At 37.7% G+C, this 16,819-nt stretch overlaps 1 protein-coding gene across 4 annotated transcripts; it reads right to left on the bottom strand.

Annotated features, from left to right (window-relative positions):
• Positions 1–2,965: 2,965 nt before the first annotated feature.
• LOC132156877 (transforming acidic coiled-coil-containing protein 3-like) lies at positions 2,966–15,534 on the bottom strand. 4 transcript variants are annotated; one of them, XM_059565937.1, is made up of 17 exons: positions 15,384–15,534; positions 14,653–14,692; positions 14,040–14,205; positions 13,531–13,655; positions 7,697–8,875; positions 6,549–6,615; positions 5,391–5,565; positions 5,235–5,296; positions 4,953–5,086; positions 4,732–4,813; positions 4,469–4,618; positions 4,320–4,387; positions 3,927–3,970; positions 3,684–3,844; positions 3,485–3,591; positions 3,248–3,368; positions 2,966–3,133 (listed from the first exon to the last, which is right to left on the bottom strand). In XM_059565937.1, exons 3-17 carry the CDS (start codon positions 14,202–14,204, stop codon positions 3,062–3,064), a joined length of 2,712 nt encoding a protein of 903 aa, XP_059421920.1. In that variant the 5' UTR covers position 14,205; positions 14,653–14,692; positions 15,384–15,534; the 3' UTR covers positions 2,966–3,061. The 4 variants fall into 4 exon arrangements, with proteins under 4 accessions (XP_059421920.1, XP_059421917.1, XP_059421919.1 ...); XM_059565934.1 differs by lacking the exons at positions 13,531–13,655; positions 14,040–14,205; positions 14,653–14,692; positions 15,384–15,534 and adding exons at positions 5,651–5,717; positions 5,975–6,465 and having other exon boundaries at positions 7,697–8,901; XM_059565936.1 differs by lacking the exons at positions 6,549–6,615; positions 13,531–13,655; positions 14,040–14,205; positions 14,653–14,692; positions 15,384–15,534 and adding exons at positions 5,651–5,717; positions 5,975–6,042 and having other exon boundaries at positions 7,771–8,901.
• Between the last annotated feature and the right edge of the window lie 1,285 nt (positions 15,535–16,819).

Raw genomic sequence — 16,819 nt, 5'->3', positions numbered from 1 at the left:
CTTGCATGTACTTACCAATTGAGCGAGCAGAAATTGTAGAAGTAATGATGACCGCATTTGTGGCATAATGTTGATTACCACCAAAAATGTATTTTCTTTTAAGCTCCTTTTCTTGAAAAAAAAAAATCTGTTTCAGTAAGGGACTTACAGTTTACATGAATGTGGCCAATCTGTAAACACTAAAATACTATTTTAATTTTGTAGCCACAAGAACCAAACAGTATGTTAAAATGATTTAAGCATGAAAAAGAAAAACGTTTAATCTTTTCTATATAAATTTATAGCCAATTTTAAATTTTTACCATCACAATGGACTTTAAATTCTAATAAGACTATAAAACTTTTAATTTCAACAAATAACAGATTTAACACACAGTAAGTGATTTTTGATAAATTAGCAGCTTCTCATTTCTGCTTTTAAAGGTGCAGTTCACCCAAAAATGAAAATTCTGTCATCATTTACTCAACCTGTATGACTTTATTTCTTCTGTGAAACTAAAAAGATATTTGAAAGAATGTTGGTCATTTGAGTTCCCATTAACTTGCATTGTAAGGACAAAAAAAGACTTTTCACCAACATTCTTCAAAATATTGCCTTTTATGTTCCACAGAAGAAAGTCATAGAGGTTTGAAACAACTTGAAATAAATTAGAGTTTTTATTTCTGGCTGAACCATTAGTTCAACCCTTAAAAAAACATTTACTACTTTATTTTTGAATAACTAGGAGCTGTTTCTTGATAATCAACTTTTGTCACAATTGCTGCTAGTTAAGCTCGACTTTTCCAGGTAATGAACCCAGAATAGTTTTGTAGTCCAAATTTTAAAAAATAGACTAAATCAAAATGCACTTCTGCTCGGATCTAAGCTTAGAATAAAGACCACTATCTTCTCACATCTTCATGAACATGAGATCCCACTTACATTTTAGTGGAAACCTGTCATCGAACATAGTAGTTGCCCATCATGTGTTAGGTTTCATTTCCAGCTCATATGATCTACCTTGTGAGCTTGCAACTAGAGTAATACTTAAGGATATCTGCTACTAGTGGTGTTAGAAATGACTCTAGAAGTCTCTCTTGAAGCTGTATCTAATGCATTGAAATGTTAAGACTGTAATGCAGCATATACTGTAGCATAAGTCAGTGTAGAAGCACAAAAACGTTCCTGCTCAAAAGCGAGTCATTACACATTTTAGATAACATGGAGTTAAAATAGTGTGACATTTGTCTTAAGGGATATTTTAAAGGGAAAAACATGTTATACTCTAAAATTTTCTCATTTTAGAAAGTGATGTTTTACAGTGGTCTAAATATTAAAATGCTTGACAGAGTAATCGGAGATTACATGGATTTTTGAATCCAAGGTTGAAATAATGGTTGGCTCCGTGTGTCCTTGTCCTAAACTACTGAATAATCCAGCGCAATGCCGTTACATTCCAAAAAAGGTTTGGAGAAAATCTTGATTACTGAATTGTGGTTCAGTATTATCGACTAATTGACTGTATAAAACTTAAGATCATCCAGATCTTTGATTGTTGCATTCAGAGCATTTTTGTGGCTATTTAATAAAAATAAATTAATTATATTTTTGAAACATGCTTGAAGTGTTGTTTACAATAGAATGCTTCTGTTTGTATTATGAGAACGACTGTTGTAGGCACAGACTGATGACTACTGTTTAAGGTTCGGTTGGAAGATCACACTGTACTGCAGATTGTGCTGCATCACTTTCAGCGCAGTAGAATGTCAAGACATTATCACGATAGAATAAAAGTTGAATTTTTAGGTCTCATTTTAACTTCTGTTGTTTCTGACTTTAGGGATTATTTATAGATGGTGTTGTTTTTACATTAAAGAAACATGCTGAATCTGAGCTCAGGCCATGGGAACTTGAATGTGCCAATGTGACATTTTTACTGTGTGAAGAATGAAGTGCTCTGATGTCACTGCTGGATTCTTTGTGCTTATTTGCCCTTGGTGTTTTGCTGCAAATGTCTCTTATGATCAGCTAAAGCGTCTTAACATTGTATCAGTGCAGCACAGAATAATGTATGCATTTGTTATTCAAAATTAAAATTATCAGTAGTACTATGTTTAGAAATAAACAAGGACATGCTGTCATGATCTCCGTTGTGTATGAGAGACTGTTGAATAAATGTCATTTCCATATGAAAATCCTGAACTGGATCAATTGTCTTTACTTTTTTTTGTATGAAAGTTTTTAGTTACAAAATAAATGTAACCAATCTGTTACAGTTACCAGCAAAAATGTGTAATTACAACTACTTATGAAAATGTTAACCACTACAAAGGGGGTTACATCTGAATATGTTCACACATACACTGATTTTATTGATTTCTTTCCCAAATTGCATTGCCTGCTCTAAAATACGAGACACCAATGTTTCAGGAGTTTAGGACACATGCTTATTCAATAACGGTTTTATTTCCTATTTGGGTTTATGTACTTTAAATGCTTTATTTTTTTAAATAAAAGTTTTTTTCCAAGGCATTGTTAGATGCTTACGGTCATAGCCATGCAAGGATTAAAAAAAAAAAAAAAAAAAAAAAAAAATTATAATAAGCATTACCATATTTTCCGGACTATAAGTCGCACTTTTTTTTCATAGTTTGGCTGGTCCTGCGACTTATAGTCAGGTGCGACTTATTTATCAAAATTAATTTGACAAACCAAGAGAAATGAACCAAGAGAAAACATTACCATCTACAGCCGCGAGAGGGCGCTCTATGCTCCTGTAGTATACACTGAAAACAGAGCGCCCTCTCGCGGCTGTAGACGGTAATGTTTTCTCTTGGTTCTTGGTTCTAAATAAATGCGACTTTTAGTCCAGTGCAACTTACATGTTTTTTTTCATCGTCATGATGTATTTTTGGACTGATGCGACTTATAGTCCGAAAAATACGGTAAACCTGTTGTTCATGGGGACTCGCGTCAAGGCAAAGATTTGTTTTCAAACATTAAACAAACATTTTATTTATTAAAATTGGTGAGAACAAATACAAAATAACGAACAAACACAAATAATGAACACAAAATACACTAATAACCATGCTTTTGCACTTTAAGTAGCAGGTCATCACACAGTTCTGTGACATCTTTGACTTCTTTAGCCTGAGAAGAGAAAATAGTCACATTATAGATGTAACAACCTTTTTTAAAAAACTATTCAGAATTACATTCAAAAAAGGACACCAATGTAAGAGTGTCTTCCCTGTGTTTGTTTACCTTTTGTTCCAGATCCTTTTCTAGGGACTGAACTTTCAGCTGTTCTCTTTTGAGCTGCACCTGCAGTGCTGCCACTTCTGCACCCTGTTTAGTACGAACCTCATTTATGGCCTTATTCGCTCTGAAACAACATTAGTGCCATTAGTGACGCTTCTAGTCATGTTTATCAATTATGCAAGATTTTATTATCACATTCATAAGAGAGAATGTGTTTCAGACTGCTTGATAAGCACATACTGATCTAGCTTCTCCTCAGCATGGGCTTTCAAAGCTTGATAACGCTTTTCCTCTTTCTGCAGTCTGTCCATGCAGTTCTGTGCATACTGCTTCAGAGTTTCCTCATTCTTATAGAAGAAAAAGTGAAAAAAAAAAAAAAGACCATTATACAGTAAACTAACCTCTTGATTTGAGATGAAGTCTTAATTCAGAAGCATACCTTTTTGAATCCCTCAATGACTTCCTTGCATCTGTCAAGACGTTTGACAACGGAGGAGAAGGATCTCTCCAACTCATTCAACTCTTTGGACAGCTGGTCTTTTTCCTGGAGGACTCTCTCTAACTCAATTTTGGCCAAATCTTCCTTCTGTTTATGTTCATCTGTAAACACACAGGAGTGCATTATTATCTGACATACTGCCTTCAAAATAATGTACTGAAAATAATCAAGCAACGGTCATACCAGTGATTTGAGTGATGGTGGCCTCAAATTCTGACACTATAAACCTGAAAAGAGAAGAAAAGCGTTGAAGACTGGCGTGCCGTCCAAATGTCAGTCATACATCAGGGGTCCCACACAATTCAATCAATCCAGTAAATCACAACTAACTGGAAAAACACTTTCAATCATTCATTAGAGAAGCCAGTGATTGACTCATTTGAGAATTAAACTAAAAAAAATAAAAATAAAAGACATGAATGAATGATTTGCTCACAATTCAAGAGTAACGAATATTAGCACTTCAATCACATTCCCAATTCTAAATGACAACTCCAGCGTTTCCATGATTGTAGAAACCCTAATAATCCATTCTCTAGGTACCATGTGAAAGTGTTTCTCTAATCAGAGACTTACAGCATATGCTGATTCTCCAGTTGCAGCTTCTCAATCTGAGTCGTAAGCTCTTGCTGCTGTTTCTCTGCCTAAGAAAAGAAAATTCAAAACATTAAGAGACCAATCAGACATGTGTGCCAGTCATCTTGTGTGAGGCTATGGGAACTAACCAGCCTCTCTGCTTTCTGTAGTGCAGCATCCATGTCTCTCTGGCTGTACTTCAGAACCTCTATTATGGAGTCCTCGGTCTTCATTGGCTGTTTTAATGTGGGAACCAGCAAATCCAGAACAGTTGGATCTGGCACCACAGTTTCCACTGCCTAGAGGTTAACAGACATTGTAAAATGGACTCCACTGTGTGAAAGACTGAATGATTGAGTGCCTAGTTAGAATGTTAAAGTGCAAAACAAAGCATTGACATGTGTCATCTTACTGGTGGAGGCAGATCATCCAGCAGCTTCATACGGTCACGGTGTGATTTCTGCTTTACTTCAGACTTCGCAGCTTCCATCATCCTAAAATGCACACAAAAAAGGTTTGCATGATTACTGTTACATGCGCATTGGGCCAGTTAACTCCATTTGAAACCTATTTTGAACAAGGAGGGTTGAAGACTATGAAACATTGTTAATATGGATGTTTGTGAAGACTGACCTAATAGCAAGAGAAGGCCGTGGCATGCTAAATCCAGAGTTGCCACTGTCCATTCCAGTTTTCTTTGGACTCTCCTTAAACAGTGGGTCAAACTTCATATACAGTGACTGCTTCCGCAAGGCCGACTCCTTAAACTAAAAAAAGTGTTTTAGTAGAATCGCTGAACAACTGAAATGTTGCTTAATTAATAAACAATGTACTCTACTATATTTGGAGCAACATTCTAAACAGATGAATGCATTACTCACACACTAACTGGGTTTATGGAAAGGAAAAACTCACAGTGCTTGATCCAAACTGCTCCAGATAATCAAATTGCCCATCAAAATCTTCCCCTGGCATGACTGAGAGAAAGAGAATGATATTGCTCACAATTTCAAAAGCTTGCGCTGGATGAGTCCGTGTAGTTCAAATACAAATGCAACCATGTATACTCACACAATGCTCCTGGCACAAACTCATCTTCACTTGGTGCCGCCACACCAAGATCATTAGTCTGGTTCTGTAGATCCACTTTAGAGTCTGGTGTTGCCATGAGGTCTGGCACCTGAAATGCTGGATTCTGGGGCATGTTAGTGCTGGACACAGTGAATGACTCTACATCTTCTGCCTGCTATTAAGAGAATGAGCATCAACAGGATCATAATTTGTGGGAACACATATTTTCTGTTGAATTTGTACATTTAAGACACTCTTACCCTCTTAGTGACCGGAAGATCAGTTTCTGCAATGTTTTCATTGGTTCCAGAAACTGCTGGGGGAGAACTGAAGGAGAAAAAGGAAAAAGTCTGAGCTCAATTATTATTTACATTCATGAATTTTGGCAAATGCTTTTATCCAAAGACACTTCCATTGCATTCAGGGTACTTATTTAACCATTCATGCATTCCCTGGGAATCAAACCCATGACCTCAACTTTCAGGATCAGAAGCATACCAGTATCTCAAAAGAAATTAGCTTATACAGATAAGAAATCACTTGTTTTATGTTTACATAACCTGTACAAATTCTAGTTTCTGTACCTATGCTCTGGTTGGTTATCTTTTACAGGGGCTTCAGGCTGGTCATCCTGTGCAAAAGCCTCAGGCTCCTGAACCGGGCCAGTCTGAACACCGCGTGGTGGAGAGTTACCCATTGTAGCCTTTGTGCCAAAGGGGTTAAAGTTGGTGTAGTCAAACTTGTCAAAATCTATGGTGTAAGAACCTTTAGGAGGAGGAACATCCACAGGTTCCATCTCTTCCGGATTGTTAGGGAGCAACTGCTTGGGTTCTGGTTCTTTCTTTTCTGTTGCAACTGCTTTTTTGGTCACAGGTTTTGCACCTACAGATCTTTTGACCCCAAGACGTTTCGGAGGAGGTTTGCGCTTGACTTCGGTACCATCGTCAAAATTAAACTCCAGTAACATCTGGTTCTCTTTAGGGGGCGCTGTAGATAAGGAGCCCTCTGTGGCAGTAGAGTTCTCCTGAGGTGATATGGAGGCATCTGAAGATATTGACCCTACATCTTCAGCTGGCTAGTAAGAGAATGAGCATCAACATGATCAATTTGTGGAAATACACATTTTCTATTGAATTTGTACATTTAAGACACTCTTACCCTCTTAGTGACAGGAAGATCAGTTTCTGCAATGTTTTCATTGGTTTCAGAAACTAAAGGGGAAGAACTGAAGGAGAAAAAGGAAAAGTCTTGAGTTCAACGATCATTTACATATGCATTTGGCAAATGCTTTTATCCAAAGACACTTCCATTTAGGGCAGGGACAATAAATCGATTCGTGGGTCGATTTTGAGATTTTCAGAATGCATCATGATTATCTGTTGGATAGATTCTGAGCTTAGGTTTTAACAGCAGATGGCGCTCTAAGCTAATTTTTAACGGCACACTCAGATGTTCACGAAGAAGAGCGCTTGTTTAAATGTACTTGCACATCGACTTATGCTTTTACGACGCAAGATTAATGTAAACACAGCCCACTGTGCACATCCTTGAAATTCACTTTAACCTTTTCCAACTTTATGAATGATTATTTCAGGTTCAAGTATTGCGTGTGTAAGGAAATCGAAGAAAGCAAATTATAACTACTTCTAAAGCACGCAGGGCCATCTGCTGTTAAAAACTAAAGCTCCGTTCACACCACCAGTGACTTTTTCGCTGCTTGTTGCTGGCAACTGAGGTCGCTTGTGAGTGTTCCCAATACTGGTTGCCTAATTACCCCCATAACACTCCACTACAGCAGATGAATCAAGTGCTCTCCACTGACTTCACTCCCATTGGTTGTCGCTTGCAAGATTTGCTGCTTATTTGCATAAAGTTGAAGAATTATTAACTTTTGTAGCTTGACACGCCAACATTCCTTCGCCAGGGTCACGGTCGCTCATGTCACCGGAAGTCACCAGCTCTCCATTGAAAATTAATGGAATTATGTCGCTCTGTCACTGGTAGTGTGAATGGGGCTTAAGCTCAGAATCGATTCAAGAGAGAACTGCGATACCTTAAAAATATAATCTCAGAATTGATGCAAATCGAGAAATGATTCTGCAATGCATTGATTTACTGTTCCAGACCGACTTCCATTGCATTTAGAGTACATATTTAACTAGTTAATGCATTCCCTGGGAATCAAACCCATGACCTCAACTTTCAGGATCTGAAGCATACCACTAGCTCAAAAGTAATTAGCTTATACAGATAAGAAATTATATGGTTTGTGTTTACATAACCTGTACAAGTTCTAGTTTCTGTACCTGTGCTCTGGTTGGTTGTCTTTTGCAGGGGCTTCAGGCTGGTCATCTTGTGCAAAAGCCTCAGGCTCTTGAACTGGAGCTGGTGCTTTCATCAAAACCGGGCCAGTCTGAACACCGCGTGGTGGAGAGTTACCCATTGTAGCCTTTGTGCCAAAGGGGTTAAAATTTGGGTCATCGAACTTGTCAAAATCAAAGGTGTAAGAACCTTTAGGAGGAGGAACATCCACAGGTTCCATCTCTTCCGGATTGTTAGGGAGCAACTGCTTGGGTTCTGGTTCTCTCTTTTCTGTGGCTGCTGCAACAGTTTTTTTGGTCACAGGTTTTGCACCTGCAGATCTTTTGACCCCAAGATGTTTCGGAGGAGGTTTGCGCTTGACTTCAGCTCCATCATCAAAATTAAACTCTAGTAACATCTGGTTCTCTTTAGGGGGCGCTGTAGATAAGGAGCCCTCTGTGGCAGTGGAGTTCTCTTGAGGTGGTATGGAGGCATCTGAAGATGTTGGGACATCTGCAGTGTGGACTGAGAGGTCTGGTTCCTGTTTAGCTTCTTGGCTTAAGAGGTGTGGATCGGAAACTACTGATGCCTTGCCAATTAGAGGAGAGTTTGGGATCTTTGAGCCACCGGTTTGGAATGGGTTGAGCGAGTCAATGTTGTCAAAATCCAAGTTGTAGTATCCCACAGGGGGTTGTGCTGAGTCCTGGGCCACAGGCTGATCTTCCAAAACAGGAATCTGTTGTGACACTGGTGCTGGTTCAGTCATATCAGACTCCTCCACATCTGTGGCACTGTTTTCAATGTTGTCAGTCTTGATGATGACCGTGCCCTCTGCTGAAGACATGCTGGCAGAACATTCTGCAAGGGAATTCTCCACTGATGGGACAAAGGGAAGAGTCTCATCAAGTGCAGTTTCAGTCACCTCTGGCTGAGGTTCAGAAATGGGGGCTGCAGTTGTATCTGATACTATAATCTCTGATGTCCAGGACTCAGGTAAGGTCGAACATTTAGGAGGAGAATTCTGCATTTTACTGGACCCCTGGAAAGGGTTGATGGCATCTAGATTGTTAAGATCAAGGGTATAGGCCCCTATGCTCTGAACAAGCATATCTTCATCAGGGTAGGCAACGCTGTTACTCTGCATGTCAATTGATGTGGTGGAAGGTTTACTCAACAGTGAACTCCTGTAAAACAAAAAATAAATGTTATACGTTAGTGGATTGTTCACTCAGAGCACAATCGTTATTTGAACATTTCTGTTCCTCTGAAACCAGTTTGAGAAGAAAAACATACCTGTTAATAATGGTATTTTAAAACTTTTCCTTTGCCAATAGTAATAACAACAAAAGTACAGTGCACCGATTTATCGGCTACTGATCACTATCGGATGATAATCATGTTGGGATGATTGATTGGTGGTCTCTAAAAGGCTGATCTCAAGCTGATGATGAGTTTTTTGGCATGACATGCCACGACACCATCTCAATCTGTCTGCTCGGGTGAAATAAGTTATGCTGAAGGTGTGGTACCCACCTTCATATTTATTTTCATTAAATAACTTTGTGAAATTTGAAAACTTTGAGTGAGATGTAATTTCACAAACAGCATGAGTGAATCACCGCACACTCTCTCTCTCTCAAAATACGCAAATTGCTTCAAATTACCACACATTGCATTGGTCTATAAGCTGCACAGTTGACAATGGAATTGTCACTTGCACAGATGAGGCAGTGTCACATCGTCACTAAAGTTTATAAACTGAATTTCTATTTACTTTTTTGCCAGTGTTTAACCATTCAGTTTTCACGCGCTCTCCTGGAGACCATACGCTCATTCACTCTTGCAGCACACAAACATACCGTATTTTTCGGAATATAAGTTGCACCTGAGTATAAGTCGCATCAGTCCAAAAATAGGTCATGATGAGGAAAAAAAGCATAAGTCGCACTGGACTATAAGTCGCATTTATTTAGAACCAAGAAAAAACATTACCGTCTACAGCCGCGAGAGGGCGCTCTGTGCTGCTCAGTGTAGGATACAGGAGCACTGAGCAGCATAGAGCACCCTCTTGCGGATGTAGACGGTAATGTTTTAACTTGATTCATTTCTCTCGGTTCATGTCAAATTAATTTTGATAAATAAGTCGCACCTGACTATAAGTCGCAGGACAAGCCAAACTATGAAAAAAGGTGCGACTTATAGTCCGGAAAATACGTTAATGCCAGGTTCACATAACTCCGTTTACAGTGCATATGTGGTGTGTATTTTTTCAGAGCTCATGTTAACAGATTAAAGCATTCAATGTACACGGTTGCTGTCCGGCATTCAGGAGCGGTGCGTCTCCTGCAGTGCAGAGATCATTTCCACACCGAGTCTATTGCAGCGCTACAAGTGTTGAATTAAAGTAACAGTGCATTGTTTGCAGTAAATATGAACAAAAATGTAGTAATTACACCATAAATGCATGTTATTAAAGTCTACTGTATTTCAAAGTCAACACATATGGCTTTTTGGCTAGGTTTAAATGCAAAGAGCACTTTTAGATAAAAATAATAATATATGGCACTTGTGGAGGTAGACTGACAACAACCGTGTAATAAATGTTGTTACTTTTGGTCAAATAGCATTATAAAAAGCTTATTTCTCAGGCTAGATCAGCCAGTGCGCATGCGCATGAGCACGTCTAAGAACACTGTTTCTATAGCAACCGAGACACTTTTAATGCGATGCCTTTACCAATTAGCTACTGGCTCTTTTATTCAGAAGGAGGGGATCCCTGCGATAGACCAGCCATATTGAGCGTTGCATTTTCCCCATTCAAAACTATACAAGTGACATGTCTTGGGTATTCTATAGTCTTGGTATGGTATTACTGTAATGTGTAAAAAAAAAAAAAAAAAAAAAAAGAAAGAAAAAAAAAAAAGAATTGCAATGCTGGAAAATCTTTTTCAGTGAAAATGTTTGGATTTGAAATCAAAATAATCGATAATGTTGTGTTTGTGGTATAGACACATTTGCATATGGCCATACTATGGCGCCTAACAAACTATATTTTGTACAGATTTTATTCTGATAAGTATTTAATTATTTTGCCCAGAGAAAAACATTGGATTATGCAACAGATTAGGGGAGTGTTGATCCGATATTCAGTATCGGTATCGCTCCAATATTGGCATAGAGGTATCGGTCAGACGAGACCAATCCAAATTCCGATATAGCACATATACTATTCTGTGTTATTATTAAGCCCCATGAAAGCCACAGAAAAATTATAAAGCACCATAAAGTTTCTGTGCACTATATTTCAAGTGTTCTGGTTGTTCTATAGTTTAATGTGAGGTACAAATGAATATTAAAGTCAAGTTTACGTAAACTCTTCTCTCTGCTGCAGTGGTCTGTCATCCTCCATTCAGCATTCAAAATGCATGTTGGTTCGGTTATGACAGTCAAGGCGATAAAACTCTCTCAAAGATGATTAAATGTTTCTAAATGTTATACTTGATCTTTATTTAAAGATAAATGGTTTTGCACAAAAAGGAAATTATCTTGCGGGATTATCTTGCAATGAAAGATTATTAATAGTCTCTCTTGTTCGTCTTATCATATGTTGCTACCTCATTACTCTGCTATAGATTTAAAAGAAATGTCTTTTCATTTATACAGTAGTAAACATTTGAAGTGGATCAAAAAAGTTAATAAAAGTTGTCCTAAGACAAGAACGAGTATTGTTTGGGTTTTTAGGACAAATTTGATGAAAGTTTTTGATCCACTTCAAATGTTGACTACTATAGTATATATTCATATATAAAAAGATTACTTGTTTTTCCATGAATGTATTTTACAACCATACATAAAACAATGTGTAGGCCTACCAGATTTATTCCTACACTTATTCACTTATTTGTTACCCACTAAATATTTTTTTCACTAAAAATTAAGGATTTTATTAAATTATTGTGCACTCATGATTTTTTTAGAATAACTTTTGCTACGGATTTATCCATTAACCTAGTTTATAATAGTATTTTTTCCACAGATTATGATTATATATTTTTTTGTTTGTTATTTTTTCTTTAATGAAGCGGTCTATATTTAGTAGATTGTGCGTAACATACAAAAGAGTGATGATCGACCTACACTTAAAAAGTATAGAAATTCTACAATAAAAAATAAAAAAATGCACTGGTATAAGATTGATATCGGTAGATCCTCAGAATTTTTGGTATTGGATCAATTCTGAAAAAGTGGTATCGAGCCACCCCTACAATAGACATGCAACTTGTAGTCTCCATGCAGTTAAAGGGATAGTTCATCCAAAAATGAAAATTGTCATTTACACATCCTCATGTCGTTCCAAACCTGTATGAGTTACTTTATGTTGAACAATAAAATAAGATATTTTGAAGATTGCTGGTAATCAAACAGTTGGTGGTCCCTTTTGACTTCCATAGTAGGAAAAAAAAATACTATGGAATAGGGCTGGGACAACGGGTCGATGTCATCGATGACGTCGACGTATTAAATATGCGCATCGATTCGTCGACCTGTTTTTATTTCTCTAAAAAACGTTTGCAAAACGTTTACCTTATGTGCGCTGAATATACGCGATGGCCGGATCAACATTCTGTCCAACGTTATATAACCAATCCAGGGGGTTTTTTGCATTGATCTTTTTTTTTGGCGGCTGTCAAAGCCTTATTTGATCGGTGAGTGACAGTGACAGGGCGCGTACGAGAGAGAGCCCCGGCTGCGCGCACACTCACAGTCTTCAAACAACACGAGCGCTTCTTGCTCTCTCCCTCCCTTGTGCATATTAATCAAAATCATTAAACACGATAGAAAAAGGGCGAAACACCAAAGTTTCACGCGCACTCACAGTCTTCAAACTACACGAGCGCTTCTTGCTCTCTCCCTCCCTTGTGCATACTAGAAAAAGGGCGGAACGCCAAAGTTTCACGTGGAGCATTCAGAGATTTTTTGTCTCCATGACAGGCTGCTGGCTCCCACTGTTAATTTTTTTTTTTTTTTTGTAAAAGCACTCTCTGTATTAGCTTAAAGCCCTCAAGTTTACATTTACATACTGTATTCTTTCAATTGCTCTAAACAAGTATTTTGGGTGACCTTTTTTATTGAATACTAGACATCAAGTTGTTGTTATTTTCATCTGAAAGAACTTCTTTTTTCAGTAAGCTAGGCCCTATGTGTTCAGTAAGCTTGTTTCAGTAAGCTATGTGTTTTCAAGGTTTCATTGAATGCTATCTCTATACAAGTGCAAAGTAATGCATTCTTAGTCAGTCTTTTATTTTGTCATTTTAAGAGCAATAAACATATGTTGCAATGTTAAGCAATTGATGTTTTTTTCATTCAGATATGTAAATCAACATGTATAAATTGTTAGTAGTCAATTAATGGGGAGATAATCGAAATCAAATCGGTCTGAAAAATTAATCGTTAGATTAATCGATGCATCGAAAAAAATAATCGCTAGATTAATCGTTTAAAAAATTATCGTTTATCCCAGCCCTACTATGGAAGTCAGTGGGAACCACCAACTGTTTGATTACTAGCAATCTTATAAAAAATCTTGTTCAACTCAAACAGGTTTGGAATGACATGAGGGTGAGTAAATGACAACAGTAAAGCCATTAAATTAATAAACCATCAGTATCGGCCCTTTTCATGCCATTTCCGATATGCATATGGCTTTAAACTAATTTTTTTTTTAAATCAGCCGATCAGAGGTGGTCAATGGTCCAGGACCATTTTGAAGGAAACTGGTTTTGAATATGTACAAACAAACAGGACACTTAAAACATTGAGGTCCAGGAAATTTGCTCACTGGTCAGAGGCCGCGAGAGTTTCCAGGTTTTTACTGCTGTCCTCTTGGCTGGATGGCCTACTACCACGGCTCGGGGACATGATCCTCTTTGTGACTGGGTCTCGCCGTGGAGTTTGAAAACAAACCTATACAAAAGCAACAAAAAAAAACTATGTAAATCTAAACTCTAGTACAAGCCTGACAATGCAGTAAACAAATGCTTAACTGACGAAAAAAAAAAAGATGAATACACCTACGTTAAACACTTCAATAAAAATGTTGCCATTTTGAAACTCAAAAACAGAGTATATGCTTCCAACAAAAATAATCACCACAATCGGTTTTAAAATTGATAAGTTTCCTAAGCACCAAATTAGCATGTAGGCATGATTTCTGAAAAATCATGTTAAACTAAAGACTGAAATGTGTGTGTGTGTGTGTGTGCAAGTAATTTACAACAGCTGAAACAGCTGTTTAATTACACAAAATGAGGAGCACACAAATTGCATGGAAACCTCATGAAAACCCACCTTTGCTCCTCTATGCACAGTCCTGCTGATGTTGTCAACCTGTGACTGCCGCAGGATCGAGGGCCTGCCAGTAGGCTGTTCCAACGCGAAAAGGTCACAAGCGGCTTCAGAAGTGCTGTTCATCCGTACAGCTCCCTGATTCTCCTTTAGCGCCTCAGAACTCATACTGCAAAACAGAGACGCATAGAACATGACAACATGGGTTCTGGAAAGCCACGCCCATTGGGCAGCACACACACAGCTGGTTTTACTGATAAGACCCGGAGGCGGTCATCTGACCTTCTCAACGACACCCAGCGACCCTTCAAATCTGTTGCATTTCTTTTGAGCATCAGTAAGTGATCAGACTAACCCACTGTGAACCCAAACATGTGATATCAACCGTTGCAACTCAGCCATGTGCTCAGGGAACAAAGTGGTTCTGTAACTGTGAAGGAATAATGCCATGTGCAGCAAAGGTTATAACAGACAACCAGCAGATAACTAAACATTTTGATGGTGGCAATATGGTCTTTGTGATCGGGATAATAGTGGCATATAGTTTACCAAGGCATGTTTAGGAGAATAAGGAGGAACAAGGAAGAGACTGATAAAATCTTCAAAGAATCATTACCAATTTTGGCCTCATCTGTCCTTCCCTGGATTCTGCTCAGCTATGTAGGACTGACAAGATGATTGTCAGCTTTGTAATGACAGGCACTTTTGACAGCTTCTCTCTTCTACAGTCTACCTGGACAGGTGAGAAACAGCTGACCATCATAAATTAGATTATCAAGTTGTAACCAGGACAGAGAGAGAACTCAGACCAAGCCCTCAATCCAGAGCGAATGAACGCAAGAAAGAAACTAAACAAGAACAGCCTGAGTGGGAAATTGAACCATTTCAGAAATTAACTCATTAAACTAGTGAAATTGAAGGAATTTCCAACTAGTTTCCACTTAGACTAACTTGTGCCCACACGGATGACAAAGCTGATTAGAAACCAAAACATGAAACTACCACAACGTTACATTTCAGCACAGGGAAAACATTAACTTTTTTTTATTTGAAATAAAATGTCGCTAACGTAACGTTTGATCGTCTAGTAACGATCAAACAATTTATTTCCAAAACAATTCGTTATCATTTAAATGGTTACATCTGTTAACAAAATAAGAAGTAAAAATTGATGCATAAAATTATACGTAAACATGGCAGCATCATATGCGCAGTTATCAACGTTCTATTAGCACTAGCAAATTGGTCAATAGCAACTAAGTTCCATGTAACGTTACAGTTTATTATCAGGCAATATTTCATTATCGTTTTCCTAAACATTTGTTGAGGGTTTCCTAAAATACGTACCTTCTTCAGGATGCTCAAATCTAACACATAAACCGTTTTCTTCTCAGAGAAAGACAAAGTGACACAGAGAAACTCCTGTACGTTTATAACATTGACCCTGTCCCTGTTTGAAACGATTCAAATTTAAACTGCGCTGTCTCAGCCAATTAAACGCAAGACTCGGCGCCCGTCAGGCGGGGCGATCATATGAATTGACCAATAGCAAGGCACGTCGCCCTGTGTCATACTTGTGGACGTTGCTTTGATAGACGTCCAAATCATCCAATGGAGAAAAGCCGTGCGGAAGACAACTTATGAAGCCAAATAAATATGACCCCGTCTTACCCTTTTACCAGTAGACTATTTGTCAACGTACACTATTGCTGTTGCATTTTAATATTATAATATTAAAATATTAAAAGTGTCAGTGTTGTTTTCGTCATAGAGTATTTCACACTTTTTCTAAAGGGATAAAGGTTTTATATTGTTATTTTTCGATGTTAAAATGTCACAATTTACTTTCATTATATCTTTTTTTTCATATGATGAACATGACCACGGGGTTGCAAATAAAGTAATATTGTCAGAATTATTTTTTTTGGTTGACTATCACTTGAACGTAAAGCACTGAAAATAGATGCTCATTGTTGTGGATTTCAATAAAAACGAATACAGGTGACCTGTAGGCAGTAAAACAATAAAACGGTTCATAACATCACAAACAACAGAAAAGATCATTGGCTCCAATCGAGACTATTATTTATGCGTCTTTGTTCCACCAGAGGGCAGCATCGGCTCAACTTACCGTATATCACACTGCATGGCTTTTGTGAGATCATCAATGGGTTGAGTCAGATGAAAACAGAGAAATTGCTTTTATGTTTATTAGACTGTTTATGCATAGACTATGCATGTATATAAAATGCTTATTAATGCGTTTGCGGATTAAAGCTAATTTTATTTTCTGCCAAAAAGCTTAAAAATTCAGAGTATGAATATTAAAAAAAGCAAGAGCGAGAAAAAGAGGGAGGGCAGAAAAGAGAGTTACATAACAATGGCATGTCTGTGCTGAGGTCAGCCAGTGCACTCGCTCTCCCCACACTACTAACCTATATTCAGCTTATATCAGTCAAGGTGACTGTATTTATTTATTTATTTTTTTACATTATTGTACAGTTTTAAAATATATATGCATTAAGTCTGAAAATCATTTAAGTATAGCTTTTATAGTACCTGCACAGTACAAAAATAAAATTAAATATACACCACAAAAGTACAGTTCTTGGTTTTGAACATGATGAATAGATCCCATATACAGAGAAAATGCATGCAGACAAGAGTAAGTAGCACCTTTTTCCCCTCTCTCTCTCTCTCTCTTTTAAATAATTAATAATTCAAAGCATTTGCCTAGCTGCATAACACACCCTCACATATTTAAGAATTATTGTTCTACTGCC

The sequence above is a fragment of the Carassius carassius genome, chromosome 14, assembly GCF_963082965.1.
Source record: "Carassius carassius chromosome 14, fCarCar2.1, whole genome shotgun sequence".
Taxonomy (NCBI): Eukaryota; Metazoa; Chordata; class Actinopteri; order Cypriniformes; family Cyprinidae; genus Carassius; species Carassius carassius.
Note: the sequence above shows the minus strand (reverse complement) of the source record. Positions and strands in the feature narration are given on the sequence as shown.

Excerpts from the sequence above, each read along its gene's own strand:
- LOC132156877 (XM_059565934.1), bottom strand. The coding sequence starts at position 8,835 with ATGCAGAGTAACAGCGTTGCCTACCCTGATGAAGATATGCTTGTTCAG. Across the intron at positions 5,566-5,650 it reads ATCTTCCGGTCACTAAGAGG|CAGGCAGAAGATGTAGAGTC; the intron begins GTAAGAGTGTCT and ends TTCTCTTAATAG. Across the intron at positions 5,297-5,390 it reads GTTTGTGCCAGGAGCATTGT|TCATGCCAGGGGAAGATTTT; the intron begins GTGAGTATACAT and ends TCTTTCTCTCAG.